General features: G+C 30.1%; 1 protein-coding gene across 1 annotated transcript in view; it reads right to left on the bottom strand.

Moving 5' to 3' along the window:
* The window catches only part of LOC129984816 (uncharacterized), a 54,141-nt gene extending 50,949 nt beyond the window's left edge, over positions 1-3,192 (bottom strand). The window contains exon 1 of the mRNA XM_056094777.1: positions 3,041-3,192. Coding sequence (XP_055950752.1) covers positions 3,041-3,043 — 3 coding nt within the window. The 5' untranslated portion in view covers positions 3,044-3,192. The remainder of the gene's footprint in view (positions 1-3,040) is intronic.
* Positions 3,193-17,309: the final 14,117 nt, after the last annotated feature.

Raw genomic sequence — 17,309 nt, 5'->3', positions numbered from 1 at the left:
ACAACATTTGTTTAGTCTTTCTTTAGTCAACAGATGTTTCTCTTCCACTGCCAAAACCCCTAAGCAGGTTATTCCAGCCTCCTGTTACCCCTCTTATAGACCATTCAGAAATTTTCCCAGAAAGGCAAACTCTAATCTTTGTTTTAAAATACGATTTATAACAGCAATCGGATTGAATAAGCATTGAGAGAGAAAAATACGCATGCGCTATCCGTAATGATATTGGCAGACGATCTGGTGTAAACACATTCTTTTCAGTGTTTTCTTTCTTCAAGATAGAAGTTAAAGCATTTTTATTTTTTCGTCTACGAAATATGCAAAAAAAAGTATTGTTATCGTCAAAAAATTCGATTGCGATATTTTACGAACATCCTCATTTCAGCCTTCCTACCTCCTTGACACCAAAAAATTTTATTTTTGGAATTACGTCTATCTGTCTGTCTTTCTGTCTGTGAATAAGATAGGAAAAGCGCTTTGAGCTAGATGGATAAAATTTAGTATGCGGTCTCTACTAATTTATAAGTATCGGTCAAATTTGGAGGAAATGCATTCAGAGGAATTCTATCTGTCAGGTTGTCTCAATATAAGTTAACACGCAGTCTACAAGAAGAAATAGATGGATAAATTTATGGATAGAGAAATAGATGGATAAATTTTGGTACACAGATTTAAAAATTTGGTGTGCGTTCTCTTCTCTTAATTTATAAATTTCTAACAAATTTTGGACGAAATCCATTCGAAGTAAGTCTATCTGTCCGGATGTCTGAATATAAGTTAACCCCTTTAAACTGCCATTTTTTCTTGTCATATTATTTTAAAATATTTTTAGGCTTGAAATTAGAATAAGAAAAGGGATTCATTTAGCTTATTAGATAAATTTAATTTGATTGATTAATTAATAATTAAGTAATAAATCAAGACACGTCATTTTGTCTGAGATAAAGAACTGAAGCATCTAAATTTCTGTCTTTCTAAAAAAATTTGTCAGAACTTATGACAACCTACATAATTTCATACAAAGATTGATAAATTTGGCGGGAAGCATATTTCCCACGGCCCTATAAAGGGTTAACATGATATCTACAGCACGAAGACACATAGACGTATAAATTTTGGGTACACAGATTTAACATATTAAGTACAGATAAGTATCAAATGTGGAATCAAATCTGTACAAAGATTGACCATCTATCAGTATGTACTTTCATCAGTTATAGCTCAAAACTAAATAAATTTCATAATAATAATTCATAAAATGTATGAAATTTGGTATGTGGTTTTATGACTATAACTGCAGTTCTATGATAGATTTTGTTTTTAATCGGTCAGAAAAAAATAGATGCCTAAAATACACATTCGATTTTCTGGTGTTTTTGTATTAACTGCATCTTCCATATTCATTGCCAAACATCACACATTTATTGGCTTTTTCGTTTCTATTGTCTGCCAATGAGATATGGTTAATAATATTAGAGCACATGTATTAGAGAGCAAGCAAGAAAGTTTCAGAGACCTACCCCACAGATATTTTTTTTAATTCTTTCCTATACTTCAGCTGCTTAAATTTCACCTACACAGTCAGCGTGAACAAAATGAAGGAAGTGATACATATATATAAAAGTAGATTATATTTATCGATTTATTAATGCGAATAATTCTGGTAACTCGTACGATTCAGATAGCCTGCCGATATTTTGGACTAGAAAGATTGAATTCCATTCATAATCAGCCGGAATGGTCTCATATACTCTCCGACAAACTTGCCATGCAAGAGAACATGTTACATGGCATTGGCATACAACTGTTATGAAGTATTAACTTTTGGCGTGAATTTGGCATTTTTACTGAATCTATCGTGTGATCCTTGGCGAGTTTTTTGGCGATGAATCCCTGACATGCGTTAAGAGTATCCGAAAATCGAATTGTGTTTTCAGATACGTTTTTCTCAACCGATTGAAATTAACATTTGATACAAAACTGAACCTGTAGTCACGAAATCCCATACCAAATTCATATTTAAGTCACTGCGTTTTCGAACTATCACATTTATGTATTTCTGAAAATACAGGTCGACAGACAGTCAATCTGTAGTTGGCTTTAGCAGAAAATGTGACAGATGTCTACATTATAGTACCGAATTTCATCTATCTAGCTCTCTTCGTTTTGTAGTTATTGTTGCTAATTTATACTCCAACAGCCGGACAGATGAACTTCCGCTGAACAGAGTTTACTCAAAATTTGATAGAAATCTGCAAATTTGATTCAAAAACCGTATACCAAATTTCAATCATCTAGTGCAAATGGTTTTTGAGTTATCTTAGTTACAGACAGATAGATAGAAGGACATTTTCTACAAATGTGTTTTTAGAATTCCGGGAAGTAGCGGGTATTCGCCAAATCTCGAGTTCGAATTTTTTGACGATTAATATACTTTCTCTATACTACATATACGAGAAAGTAAAAAGTTATTTGAATTATCTTTAAAATAGCTTATTTCACATTAATCCAACTATACTTTCATTTATGATGTTCTTATCTTGTATACTCATTACCGTGATGATGATGATGTCGGGTCCGCGTTACCACGGAAAGGGGGTGCAGTAGCTTCTGAGGGTAAAGACTCCTGAGCACCCGAGGGCAGAAGTCTGACTTCTAGCTCATATGAACATGAATGTGCACATTTACTTTCACAACCCCTTTTTACAGGGGGGCACATTCACACACCTCACAGATAGAACACAGATGAAGAACAACCATGCCCGAACCGAGATTCGAACGTGGGACACTCAGACAGATCACGGGGAAGATGCGCTACCCTTATGCAAGAACGCCGTCACTCATTACCGTTAAAATAATAAGTATTTAGTTAATATGAATAATTACCATTTATTATTATATTTACATTTATTATTAATAATAATAAGGTTAATTATTTTGAAAATAACGTATTTACATAAATTCTTAGAATATTTATTTAAATATCATAAAATGTATTAAGAACATTGCGATCCGGAGATAAATAATAAAAATATATGCTTACCATTTTCTTGGGATCAAGTAATTTATAAAATGTAGCAGCTTTACATGGCTTTTACATTATAAGCGTTCTACTAAGAGTAACTTAAATTTTTCCTAAAATTAAACTCATGTTCTAAGTACTTTTTGGTTGGTATGAATTGCCCATTAGGTACTTCGCAGGCGAGAAACAGAAGCAAATTGTTCGTAACCGAGCCGAGCTCCGAACCAACTCCCATGTCAGTAAAGGAAATTCCATTTGTTGTAATTTGGAATTCTTCATATTTTTTTTATAGCAGCAGAAGGGGCGGGAGCAATGGTCCGCGAAAATCAGACGGCAGACGATTTCAAAGCGAACAGAGATGGTTTATTTTTTTCCGGTTATTTATAAACTGGATCGTTTGCGGAATGCTTTCGATTTATAGTTCCGCGGGAGTTCACGTGATAGAAGTAAAAGCGAAAATGAAAATATTATTCTAAAGCCCTTTTTATGGGGATGGTCGAGTGGTTTTTTTTTCAGGGAACAGTGCTTTTATTCGGGAACTTTTGCCGGCCAGAGGTGGGACTGTTATTGTGATGGAAGGGTTAGGTTCAGCCGGGGTCTTTTGTGCTGTTCGCGGCTGTTTATATTAAACGATTCATTTATTTTAATAAGGTGGTCTCTGATGCATGATGGAATTCCATTCCTTTATAATAAATAAAATATGCGCAATTTAATGCACTTGAATAAATTGTATTGGAGAGCTTAGAACCTAGAACCTTTGCAAGGTTAGGCTAATATTGATCTAGAATTGGGCAAATTTCGAAATTTTGATTTAAATTGAGTTTGTTGAGTTTCAATTGAGTGTGTTTTTAATATAATATCCGTGTATTGTAGCTGTTGATTTGCTGTAACTTGATTTACAATAACGGATTCGCTGTTATTCATAGAAAGAAACTGCTCAGGACCGCAGGATTGAATGGTCAAATAAGTTGAATAAAAATATCATTAGTCTAACGGCCAAATAAATTAATAAAATATTCAATTTATATTAATTATAAAATAAAGTGACAATTTTACTAACACTTTAACATGTATAGGACATGCTTCTATCCGGTTTATTATGTTCTCCTACTTATTATTAAACACCAAGATTTTATTTAACCCTTTCTAGGGCCGTGGGAAGTATGCTTCCCACCAAATTTATCAATCTTTGTATGAAGTTATGTAGGTTGGCATAAGTTCTGACAAATTTTTTTAGAAAGACAGAAACTTAGATGCTTTAGTTTTTTATTTTACACAAAATGATGTGTCTTGATTTGATACTTAATTATTAATTAACCAAATTAATTAATTAATCAAATTAAATTTATCTAATAAGCTAAATAAATCCCTTTTCTTATTCTAATTTCAAGCCTAAAAATATTTTAACATGATATGACTAGAAAAAAATGGCCCTTTAAAGGGTTAAATATAATTGTATAAATCATGAGTCACAAAATATTGAAAAATTGCATTTTCACAAAGTTACTAAAGTAAAAAATAGGTTTATATTAACTAATTAAATTGAAAATGCGTTGAAATAAGAAACTCACAAACATTAGCTTTGGACTAAAATTATTTTTACAAAATAGAGTCATTATAATGTGCAGTGCGTAATGTCACAAAATATCTGATTAAAAATGCATATTAAAGTCTTTCAGTACTGCAAATTTTGCAATTTTTAAAAATAAATTTTAAATCATTTAATTAATAGTCATAAAAATAATAACATTTCTTTAATTTATGTAAGTAAAAATTAACAAAGAAATAACTAATTTTTAAATAACTTTAATTTAAAATTAAATTTTAAAATAAATTGTTTCGGTTATATTTCTTGAATTCCTTTCTCTCGTTTATAAAAGCTTACGCAACCGCATCTAAACAATAAAAAGAAATTATAGAGAAAATAAAAGAAATATAAGAGAAAGTGCAAAATAAATGGACATGTAAAAGTATTACTTTCTTATTTGCTTAGGAGAAAGATTTAATCCATTTAGTCAAATATTAAACGTTTGGATATGGCGCCAGCTCCATTGCTTACTCATCCTAAGGCCAACTAATTATTATCCTTTTTTTTTATTCATATTCGAATTTTAGGCTAATGAAAAAGAAACATTCTACAGCAGGAAAATGTTTAAAATCTGTCCTCTAACGTCTCTGAAGGAAAAGGTGTTATATTTCCACCAATAACTTTTCGCAAATTTTGGAACGGAACAAATATACGTTAATAATACAGAACTTACTATATTAACGTAAACTGCTTAAACCGATGAATGTATACAAGGGATTTAAATAACAATAAAAGGATTTACCGGTAAATTATTAGTTTTTGTCTCAACTTGTTACCATCAACCCTACATTTCTTATGGTAATTCAGTAAATTAAGTACTTAATTATAATGCACTTTTTTGTACTTATTTGCTTGAAAAATTGAACTATAGTAGATGCGGTTTGTGACGGATAAAATTTATTGATCAAAACAAAAGCAGAAATACAATGTGATAACTGTCTTTGGCACAAAATAAATAGAAAATATTAATAAAACCGTTAAAAAATTCTGCTATTTTCAACCAAGAAATATAAGAGAAAAATATTCCAAAAATTTGAGATTCTTTAGTAACTATTAAGCCAACAAATCCGAAAAAACACTTTTTATGGCGGGATTATTTTGCACAAAAATTATCACAATATTTGTAATCCATATTTCTTACATCTTTATACTTTAAGATCTGTTGACTAATTGATTGTATAGTTCATTAAATGGATTAATACCTATTTATTATGAAAAATGTTTATCCTTAATAATTAATTATAAAATTGTTGAATTTTCTATATAATATTTTAGTTTAAAATAAAATTTATTTTTCATTTTGTCTTTCTCATAATATATTAGAATAAAATAAAATGCCTAATTATTTTGCAAAAATTTAAAGAAATGACGGTCATTTGCTTGTAAACTGATTTGGTTTAAAAATGTTACCGCATTGCTGGTAATAGAAAAGATGGGTCAATTTCAGTCACTAACATTTACGATTTGGGACTATTAAGTAATTGCAACACATTTCTGAAAGACATTTCGATATGGACGGATTTTTAGCTAACACTGAATTTTACACTTTTCACAAGGTTTGGGCACTTGTTGAAGAAAGATGTAGCGATTAAAAAGAAAAAAAAAAAAAAAAAACTAAAGTATTTGAGCCGAGCTAGAACTTCTAGATATCAAATTTCTGGCCTACAACAGCCAAGATGACAACACTAAAAATAATTCAAACAAAATCTGTTCTCATTTTAATGAATTCATTTTTTTAAATCAATAGTTATTCATCTGGGTCTCTCTCAATGGTTATTTACTAGCATAAGTTCGTTAGCTATATTAACGTCCCGTTTAAAACAACACTAGGGCTATTTTGGGACCGACCTCGTCATTTTGAACCGCGATTAGATGACGAGGGCGACACCTGAGCTGGCAGCCCCCTCTCTACACCAATGGGAGGACGTTTGGCTCTGACGGTTTTGTCGTATAGCAGACTCCCTTACACGTCAGTTCTTCGGTGGAATGTAGTCTCGAACCTGAAACCCTACGGCTCACATGCCGAGACTTTACCACCAGGCCACTACGGCCATATAAGTAAGTCTGGATTTACTTTGACTCTGAACCCATTTTGACTCTGAAAAGATTATTTGTAAAAACACAAAAATCCTAAAAAATATTTTTAATCAGTAAGGAATAAATAAGCTAATCCATTGCAAATGGTAATTACGAAATTATTTTCAGATAAGTATCTGGCAATGGTATGAAATTGCTTCCATTACAAATATATCAGCTGGTAAGTAAAAATGAATATTACATTTACCAAGCAAAACAAATGTTTATCATAATATAGAAATTAAAAAAAAATATTGGTTAAAAATTTATAATGATAAGATCAAACATATAAGACGGTCATATTGCTATATACATGCTATATTTCTTTCTATATTCCAACAATATTATTAATATTATTTTTCACCTATTAGTAGAGTTTTTTTTTATATTTTGTTTTCATTATATTAAGGTGTGTAATTAGAAGACAGATTTACCAGACGATTTACAGGTCGTATTAATGGCAACCCTCTAATGATGTCAAGGGACTATTAATTTTACAAATTAGATTCCTTCAAATAATAATTACAACAAATATGAGACTACTAAAATAATAAGGCTCTAATTTTTATCTCAATTTGACGGTTAAATTTTTTTAGGGGGAGACAAAATCGTTAGCCTAAAAATTATGCTTAAAACTCTATGTATATAAATTAACTACAACTAATTTTCTCGGCATATCAGCTAGTCGCTAAAGGAGGCTAATCATATTATAATTTTATCGGCATATCAGCTGGTCTCTAAAGGAGTTAAGTCATATTATAATTTTCTAGGTATATCTGTTGGTCTCTAAAGGGGGCTAATCATTTTATACATAGTTTAAGATCCTGGAGTGTTCTCCCTTCGACTTTCTAGTATGATTCCACAGTATGGCACTTATTGTCAGTTAGTGAAAAAAAATCGCGTATGCATTTTTGGACTTGTTTCCTTTATAGATTGGATCCAAAATTTGATAAAAATCTACAATTTAATATAAAACTCATCATACGAAATCTCATCTATCTAGCTTGCTTCATCTTTGAGATATCGAGTATATTCTCATAAATAGATACTAATAGACGGTCAACCCAAAGACTATTTCTTTCAAAATTTGATGTTGATTGACAATTCGAATGGTAAAATATAAGCCAAATTTCATCCATTCAGATCATTGCGTTTTCAAGTTATCATGTTCGCATTTGTGCGTATGGATGGAAGAAAGATTTTTCTTCCGCGGATTTCGTCCAAAATTTGAGAAAAATGAAGTCTATAACAGTAATTAAGTTTATCCTCAGTGCAAACTGAAAACTGCAAGCCGAATTCCGACCGTATCATTTTTGTTTTTGAATTAACATACTCACTAAAAGATGGACATAACTTTTTAAAGAATTTGTTTGATTTTAGGGAAATTTGCGGACATTTCGATATTAATTTTCTTTTATTCACTGATTTACCGATGATAATACTCCTCTTTTATGCATCGTATATATGAAAACGATATTTAATTTTTGAAATAATGAAGTTTTATTTTTAGAAAGACATTTAAAAAAATACCTAAGTTGAAGAACATTGAAAACAATTGATTTAAATAAACATTTTAAAAAAATTTATAAATGCTGTTATTCAATTTAGATACAAAGAAACAGACTAAAGGGCTTAGTTGTACAATAATATGGTTACAATAGTTGGCAATTAGTTGTACAATAATATGGTTTGTTTATATAACATAATATATGTTATATTAACAAACCATATTGTACAACATCTTCATCGTTTTAAACAATAATACGCAATCGTAATAGGTGCAAATTAATTTTTAATAAGTTTGGAGTTATTAGAGATCAGCTAATCTACGTCTTAATACTGTTTGTTCTTAGAAAAGAAAATGTTAAATTATTGGAAGTAAACAAGATATTCAATCTTATCGAAGCACAATTGCTAATTTTTAAACCATTAGAGAGAGTTTGTACTCCTAATGAGAAAAATACGCTGAAGACGCAAAACAAAAATTACTTCAGATTATTTGAGACAAAAAATGTGCTTCTAAAATAATTATAGTTCTTTAGAATAATTAATACAAAAAAATCCAGTTATATTTAGATAGTCTTATTAATCATATTTAATAAAACATTTGCGACGTACCATCATTTTAAAGTATAAAAAAAACATCTTTTCTATAATAAAGTGACTAGCTACTAACTATATTAGTAAAATAATTTTCATGCATTCAGATTTGAAACAAAAAGTGTTCCATTTTTTTTCGATCAAAATTGACTGACTTATGAAGTTTTGATTATTTTAAATCTATTAATGGCCACCTCGAGAGTGCACAGCTTTAATTGGTGGATTTTCTTCGAGGCAGCTATTGAATTGTTCTGAAATCGTCTAAAATAGTGATATCCAAAATATCAGGTTTTAACTGCAAAAATGCGGGATATTTTTGTTTAAAATGTTAACTGTGAAGAATATTTTACTAAATAAGAATAGCTTAATGAAGGGGATTGTAGAAAACCCAGACGAGACATATTTATTGAACTAACAACATCAAATATGACTCTTTGCGACCTTTAGAGAATTTTCCCGTTGAAAGTATATACCTCTCTAAATATTTAAAAATTAGTGATTGATAAAAAATAGATACTCTATATGAAAACAAATGTTTCTATTAATCATAAAATACTTAATAATTTATACATTTTTTTACTTAATGAAGAATGAGTCTATCTCTGTTTTAGAGAAATTGCTCTTTCATTTTTTTCTAAGCCACTCGAGTGACGTCTTTTTTACTGCATTTTGTTTCTTATCTAATTCCATTTCAAAAAAAAAATATTACGGTTGCCCAATATTCGAAATTTTTCCACTGTAGAAAAGTAATTCGAGATTAAATAAAACAACATATTAAATCTTTCTTTAAAGCCGGATTGACTGGTATTCTAAACATCATTACACCCCACTGACCTAGAGATGAAACAAAGTATACCGGAATCAAGACTAAATTTATTAAATGAATTCTATAATCCGATTACTAAACGTGCTTTGTTGATCCATTTAACGAAACATAAAAAATCTTGAAGAACATAGTCGTATCCTTTTTTAGTTATCATTTTGGCTTTCATGTAATAAATCTGATTAAAATCGTTTTACATTTTCTTTCTCCACTAATTCCGGCCAATTCTAGACTAATGTGATATAGCGCCATCTGTCGAAAAGTTAGGAAATCATTCTTTATCAATATCACAATGAATCAATATGGTTATTGTAATACAAACGCCTTTACAATCCATTGCAAATAGAACGAAAAATGGCAAATAGGAGAAAAAAATGTATATAGTTTTCAATGATTAAATGTGCCTTTGACCTTCAAAAACCATAAAGTTCCCAACACTTAAAAGGAGGAATCTTCCATTCTCACTTTCCTCCAGAAAATTCGAAAAAGTCAAACCGTAAAACGGTTATATTTTGCTTATAAAGCAAATTACAATTATAGTTTTCGTAAATATTGGTAATTAGTTATTCCATAAGTTATTAGATTAGATTAAAGCTTATATCTGGTATAGTTTTCCTGTAATAAAATATTTCATATAAAAAGAATATCAGTAAAATATGGCCTTTTTCCGAAATTGTGGTTTTATCATCCTGTAAGAACATGATGTTTTGGTTAGGGGATTTTGAAACTCGAAATCACGTAGGCAATGAATATTGAAGCTCTAAATCGCGTAGGCAATGAATAAAGCATAAATGGCAATTTTCATCATCTTTTAATCGCATATATTTTTTACCTGCTTTTACCAGTATTGCATTATTATTATGTATGCTTCTTTGGAAGTAGCTGCGTTTTGAAAAGGTTGAATCTGCTTTTACCAGTATTGCTTCATTATTACGTATGCTTCTTTGACAGCAGATGCGTTTCTAAAAGGTTGACGTAGAAGTATGGCATCATAGCTGTTATTTCATTTCAAAATCGGTCGAGCTCCAAAACTTTGTTTGCCAGCTAGAAAAATTGAAAATGAAAGTGAAAAAAATTATATATATATATATATATATATATATATATATATACAGAGAGAGAGAGAGAGAGACGGATAGAGAAGTCTCGTGATTGTTTCAAACCAGTTTAAACTGGTTTATGACTTAAATTAATTAAGACAAATAAGGACTTAAAGAATAATAATGTTCTTACATAACTTGAAATTTGCTATTGTAGATTTCTTTTTAATTTTTTTATTCTCCTTATTATTATTTTGTAAATGCGTCAAATAATGTTTTTAGAGAGCTTTCAAATTGGAAATATAAAAAAATACAATTTAATTAAATATTTAAAATTTCGTACTTTTCGTGTTTTGTTTTACAATGATGCTGTCAAAAGACTATGCGATCTAACCTTTTCATTACTTCCTTGTACAAGTTATATAGAAGAAATATTGTAATCATGAAACAATTCAAATTCAAGATTTTGAAGAATATCCGCGTTTTAGACCTCCCATCAAAAAACACATTTTTGCATTTTGTCTCTCTGTCTGTCTGTCTGTAAACACGATAACTCTCTAAAACGTTTTGAGCTAGGATGTTGAAATTTATGTATGAACATTCGATCAATTTTTTAAAATTTCTATCAAATTTTGAACGAAATTCGTTCTCAAGAAGTCTGTCTGGTTGTCCGATTATAAACGCATTCGATAAAACCAAAACTCAAAGAGTTAGGTCAATAAAATTTGATACACAGGTTTAGTATCTAAAATATAAACTCTTATCAAATTTTGAACCAAATCTGTAAAAAGGTTGATCGCCTATCGATCTATACTTTTGTATGCATATAAACACCATAACTTAAAAACGGAATGACTTAAATCAATGAAATTTGGTATGTTACCTTGTGACTACAACTAGTTTGTGTTAAATTATGATTTCATTCTAGGCAAAACAGCATTTAAAACACATTTTTATTCAGTAAATTCAGTAAAAGTATTAGACTTACATCATTATATTTCGTAATTATTGTTCACTAAAGCCATGCAAGGTATTTGCGGCCTTATTTTGGTCCATAATTTTATGCGGAGGGGGGGGGGGTGTGAACCTTAATTGGAAATTATGTTAAAAAAATTTCGGAAAACCACTCTCATTGGTAAGTGGTTGTGTGTGTGTGTGTGTGTGTGTGTGTGTGTGTGTGTGTGTGTGTGTGTGTGTGTGTGTGTGTGTGTGTGTGTGTGTGTGTGTTTCGTGTATTTCATTTTGAGAGAAAAGATATGCTAAAGAGTTTAAAATCAAAGCTTTCTAAACATCTATTAGTATATAACCTTTAGTAAATGTAATGTTATAAACATAGTTTTAAAGTTAGTTTTTTATTTTACATATATTCTGCCATATATTATTTCTTATTTGACCACTCATCCACATATAGACTTCGAATTAGACGGTTAAATAATTATTTGAAGCACTTAAATGAAAAAATAGCATAGAAAATTAACATGTTAACATGAAATATATAATTACAGGAAAACTATGCCATATATAAGCTTTACTTTAATCTAATAACATATAAAATAATTAATTACCTATATTTATTAAAAATTATAGTTGTAATATATTTTATAAACAAGATAGCATCGTCTTACGGTATGACTTTATAAAATTTTGCAGGGGGGGGATATAAAAAGAGCTCCCCGCCTCCTTTCTCTGAGATGGGAACTTTTTGATTCTTTTTCTCCTTATCTGAGGGTCAAAGGAGTATTTGTCAAAAAATTAATAAACTATAAAAACAATTCTTCTACTTAACTTAATTGCAATGGACTATTAGGCGTAATATTCATTTACATAATCGCAAATACAACTATGTAATAAAATTATGTTTATTATAAATATTCCCTGAAAATAAAGCATCGAATACGGAATCTGACGTTGCCGTCAGATTCCGAATTCGAGGGAATCCATTGGAAAATGCCATCGATTCATAGTTAGTCTTAATACATTTTGAAGATTTATATAAAACTGCAAGCAATTACGCCACTTATAAAGTAACGTAGTACATATTTCTACGATGACGCAAGATTGAAACAAATATGTTCAGATAGTAATTATCTGCTATTAATAAAGATGAACGTGTCTGTGTTTCTGTGGATGCCAGCGCTAAATATGTCAGATTATTTGGCCTAAAGCTACCGAATTTGGAACACATTTATTTTAGAGAGGGGAAATATATACTTCGGGGCGATTTATTTAAGATTTAAATTAAAATTTTAATTAATCGAAAATTATGTAACATTTTGATGGGGTTTCGTGATAACATCCGAAAATATTACAACTCAAAAATTATTTTTATATCATCTTCAAAATGTTATTTTTACAATTATATTCAAGTTATTGCCATATAATTTTTTTCTATTTCTAATTAGTTTTAGAAAGACATTTCCTGCATATTTTTACTGTATATTTCATTGTTGAAGTGAAACTCAAATCGCTGTCATTGCTCCTATTAATATTTCATCCCGATTTCTTTTCCGTTCCTGATGACGAAGAAATGATTATCACATAAAACATAAAGGAATGCCAAAGCACATGTAAATAAGCGTACATTTTTCAAACGTCTCTAAAAGTCTCTACTAAGGCCAAATGTCTCTAAAAGTCTCTACTAACGCCAAATGTCTCTACTAATAATACTTTCGGGAGATTTGTTTGTTTATTGACCAGATAATTTGCCAAGAACTACAAAATTTGACATGAATATACTTTGGAAAGCAAAAATTTGTACTTTAAAACAAATTTTTTGAATTTTTTTTAATTATGATTGTAATTAATTTTAAAAAATTAAGTGAGATTTCGAAAAAATTCCTAATATGTTATTACACAAAAATTATTTTAACACCGTTTTAAATTTTAACACTAATTTAAATAATTTTTTGCTTCATTTTTAACAATACATTCCATTGGTGGTGTGAAATGTGAACAGTTTTCATTGTTTCATCAAATATTTAATCATCTCATTTTGTTTCGTTGATGAGAGCTGAAAAAAGATATTGTTTATTTTTTACACAATTTGCATAAGGAATCAGAAAGTGAAACGCTATCAAGAAAGATGACATACAATAAGAAGACAGACTGCATACAGTTACATTTTAAATACACAGTGATATCATGTAATTTTACTCTATTAGAAGGTTCTATTACATAATAAAAAAAACAGATTATCATACTATCTCACAATTTGATATGTAAAAATTCTTTCTTAAGGAAATATTGAATAGTGGATTATGCATAAAATATTTCATTGAAATCAATCTCAACCAGTATTCCTGGTTAACCGACTAGTCACCATGGGCGATTAGTATAAATAATTTTCATGTGAGGAATGCTTTTATGTCAGTTGTTATAATGCTCATAAATTCTCTTATAGTTTTCATTTTTATTTTTAATTAAAATGGGATTATCAATTGCGCCGAACGATTTTAGCCTGTCTAATATAAATATTTCTAATGTAAATAAACAACGATCAATGTAAGTCAACAATGTTTAAAAACTATTTTTTTAAAGAATTACAATAACTTAACAAAAAAAAAAGTACAAAAATCATTTCAGTTATCGAAAGATTTATTCTTAACATTATGTACAGTAATTTCTTAATATTCAATGAGCTCCCAATTCAGATAAGTACATTTCATGTTTATTTCGGGAATATGGGTCGATTTCATTATATGAACCTTTTACTTCTAAAAAAGTACTATAGTCAATCACTGATTAAGATTTTTCAAGACTTTGATGATGAAATTCTTTCAATACTGAAACAGAAATCTATAAAATGTTAGTTGGTTCCGGACTGCATAACTACGTCTGGTTTCTGTCCTTTGTCATCATTGTCTTCTAACACCATACTTTTATATTCTCCACTAATTAACGAACTTGGAAAAAAAAAAAGAGCTTCAAAGCTATTATACACACGTTGAATGTAATGTTCTTTTGGGGAATTTAGATAATTAGATCCCGAGAGACGATAACAAACAAAATAGTTCATTAAAATTTGAAATAAAAGTAATGCTTTTAAAATATTTATTTTTTCCGCTGAATCACCTTAGGTTTTTCTTAATGGAATAGAACTTCTTTGTTCGCAGTAATATTCTTTGAGAATCTGCTAATTTATTTTATCAACACGACGTCTGCGTTTGGAAAATAAGGTTTTCATGTAATGCCTTAACTCATACAAAGCATTGTGAAACTAGAAAAAAAGTAAACTTTATCCAATCAAGCAGATAATCGATTTTTACAAGCAACAACTTAATTTTTTAAAGAATCAACAAGAGAGACCTCCTCGATATTTTTTCGCGTATTCGTTAATAAAAGTGCCATCACCCCTTCCTTCCAAGAAAATTTATGAGGGCCTTGGTGGCCTGGTGGTAAAGTCTCGGCTTGTGAGCCGTAGGGCTTCAGGTTCGAGACCTCATTCCACCGAAGAACCGCCGTGTAAGGGTGTCTGTTGTACGATAAATCCGTCAGAGCCAAACGTCCTCCCGTTGGTGAGGTGTAGTGTGGAGAGGGGGGTGCCAGCTCAGGTGCCGTCCTCGTCATCTGAACGCGGTTCAAAATTGCGAGGTCCGTCGCAAAATAGCCCTAGTGTTACTTTAAACGGGAGGCTAATATAACTAAATTAAATCCGATAAAAATTATAAACATTCATGAATTTCAGGCAAGGTTGTGAATACTAAACGCGCTTAGATTTTTATATTCAAAATCCAGCACACGAATGTTTTATGCTTTGAAAGATATTAAAAAAAAAAGAATATAATTTTTGACTGCCTTTTTTTTTTTTTTTTTTTTGGCCGATTGATTTCAAAATTTAACACAGAATTAATATTTTAATAAAGATACCACTGATCTAAATGGTCTTTAGCTAAGTCCCGCGTTTTTGAGTCAACATATATACGAATATACCGACAAAAATTTGACGGATTTGGTTCAAAGTTTGATATGGATCTATACTTTCCGTGATAAAACTGTATATCAAATTTCATCTATCTAGCTCTTTGCATTTAATAATCGCTTTCAAATGCATAGAAAAAAATGATTTACCTTCAGATTTGTTTCGTCATAAAGTTGACGTAAAATCTACAAATTTGTGTTCAATTTATATACCAAGTTTCATTCTTCTAGATCAAAACGTTTTTGAGTTATCGTATTTATAGACAGACAGACAGACATAATTCAAAAATTTACTGTTCGAATTCAGAGCTGTCTCAAGCGGGTATATTCGTCAATTCTCGAATTCGAATTTTGTGACGGTTACAATGCTTTTTCTTTGTGCACTTTGTATGCAAGAAAGTAAAAACAGTAAATCTTTGATGAATTTTATTTTAAAATTAATATAATATTAGATCTAAAAGTTTGGTATAGAAATCGCGTACTAAAAATCATTTATCGGGCTTGGCGAGATTATGAATTATCACCTACGCATGCGCACGAACAGGCAGACCAATAGACAGTCAAGTCATTGATGAATTTTATTCAAAATTTGAAACAGATCAATAAATTCTAGTAATAAAATCATATGCATAATTCATCTGTATAGCTGATTGGGTTTTTGAATGATCGTCTTCCCGTGCACACAGAAAGAGACAACCACACTTTTAGACAATTATTGTTCACATTTTACATAGACCTGCAGATTGAATGTAAAGGTTACAAACTAAATATTGTTTGTTCAACTTGTTCCATTTCGAGTTAACATGTTACAGAGCAACAAATAACGAACTCGAAGCATAATCGAATGGAAATAATTACATTCAAAATTTCATAAACGCCTATAGATTTGCTGTACAGATGACATGCTGAAATCCATTCATTAATAATTAAACAGATTGTTTATAATTGACACGAAAGCAGATGTACACGGAGATTTCAATTATAAACTGCATAAACAATTGTAATCTCTTTTATTTAAGAGCCAACGACGAGTGTCCTTCGAAGAAGAGATCGTCATGTTCGGACTTCGGATGAGAAATATACTCTTTCAATCCGAGCCATCATCAGAACAAACACAACATCTCATTCTAGCCGTTCGGAATCTCTCATTTTAATGAAGACAAGTAAGTCAGCCAAATAACACTTCTAATTTTTCCTTTCATTTTAAATACAGAGATTATAGTAATCGATAAAATATTTTCTAAAGCAACAATTTTAAAACAAATTTGTCCCAATACTATTAAAACCTACAATATTATGAGTCAAGGTATCGTTTGCTAAATTTATTTGTTGAATCATTCAGTTTTTTCATATAGATTTTATCATATTTATTTCCTATTCGTAGATACATCTATAAAATAAATTGGATTTATCTACAATCTTAGAATTAAATATTTTCAATCCATTTAAATAGAATTTTAATATCTGAGTTGTTTCTCATGCCTGTCGAGATTTAATATTTAAAACATTTATTGTATTAAACAGATTCCAAGCAATTCTTTAGATTTAGATCCAATTTCATTTCGAACGAGAAACATTCTGAGCTGTTAAAAGGTTGCTACTCCCTCTCATGTCCTCTTCTTTGCTTTGATATATATTGAAATGAAGATTCGTTCTTTTTCTCTGAATTGACCATGCCTCGAACTCGGACAATAGTACCTGACAACAGCATTTAAGACTGTGTGTGTGTGTGTGTGTGTGTGTGTG

Source organism: Argiope bruennichi, chromosome 9 (genome assembly GCF_947563725.1).
Source record: "Argiope bruennichi chromosome 9, qqArgBrue1.1, whole genome shotgun sequence".
Lineage (NCBI taxonomy): Eukaryota > Metazoa > Arthropoda > Arachnida > Araneae > Araneidae > Argiope > Argiope bruennichi.
This window is presented reverse-complemented; position numbering and strand designations above follow the sequence as displayed.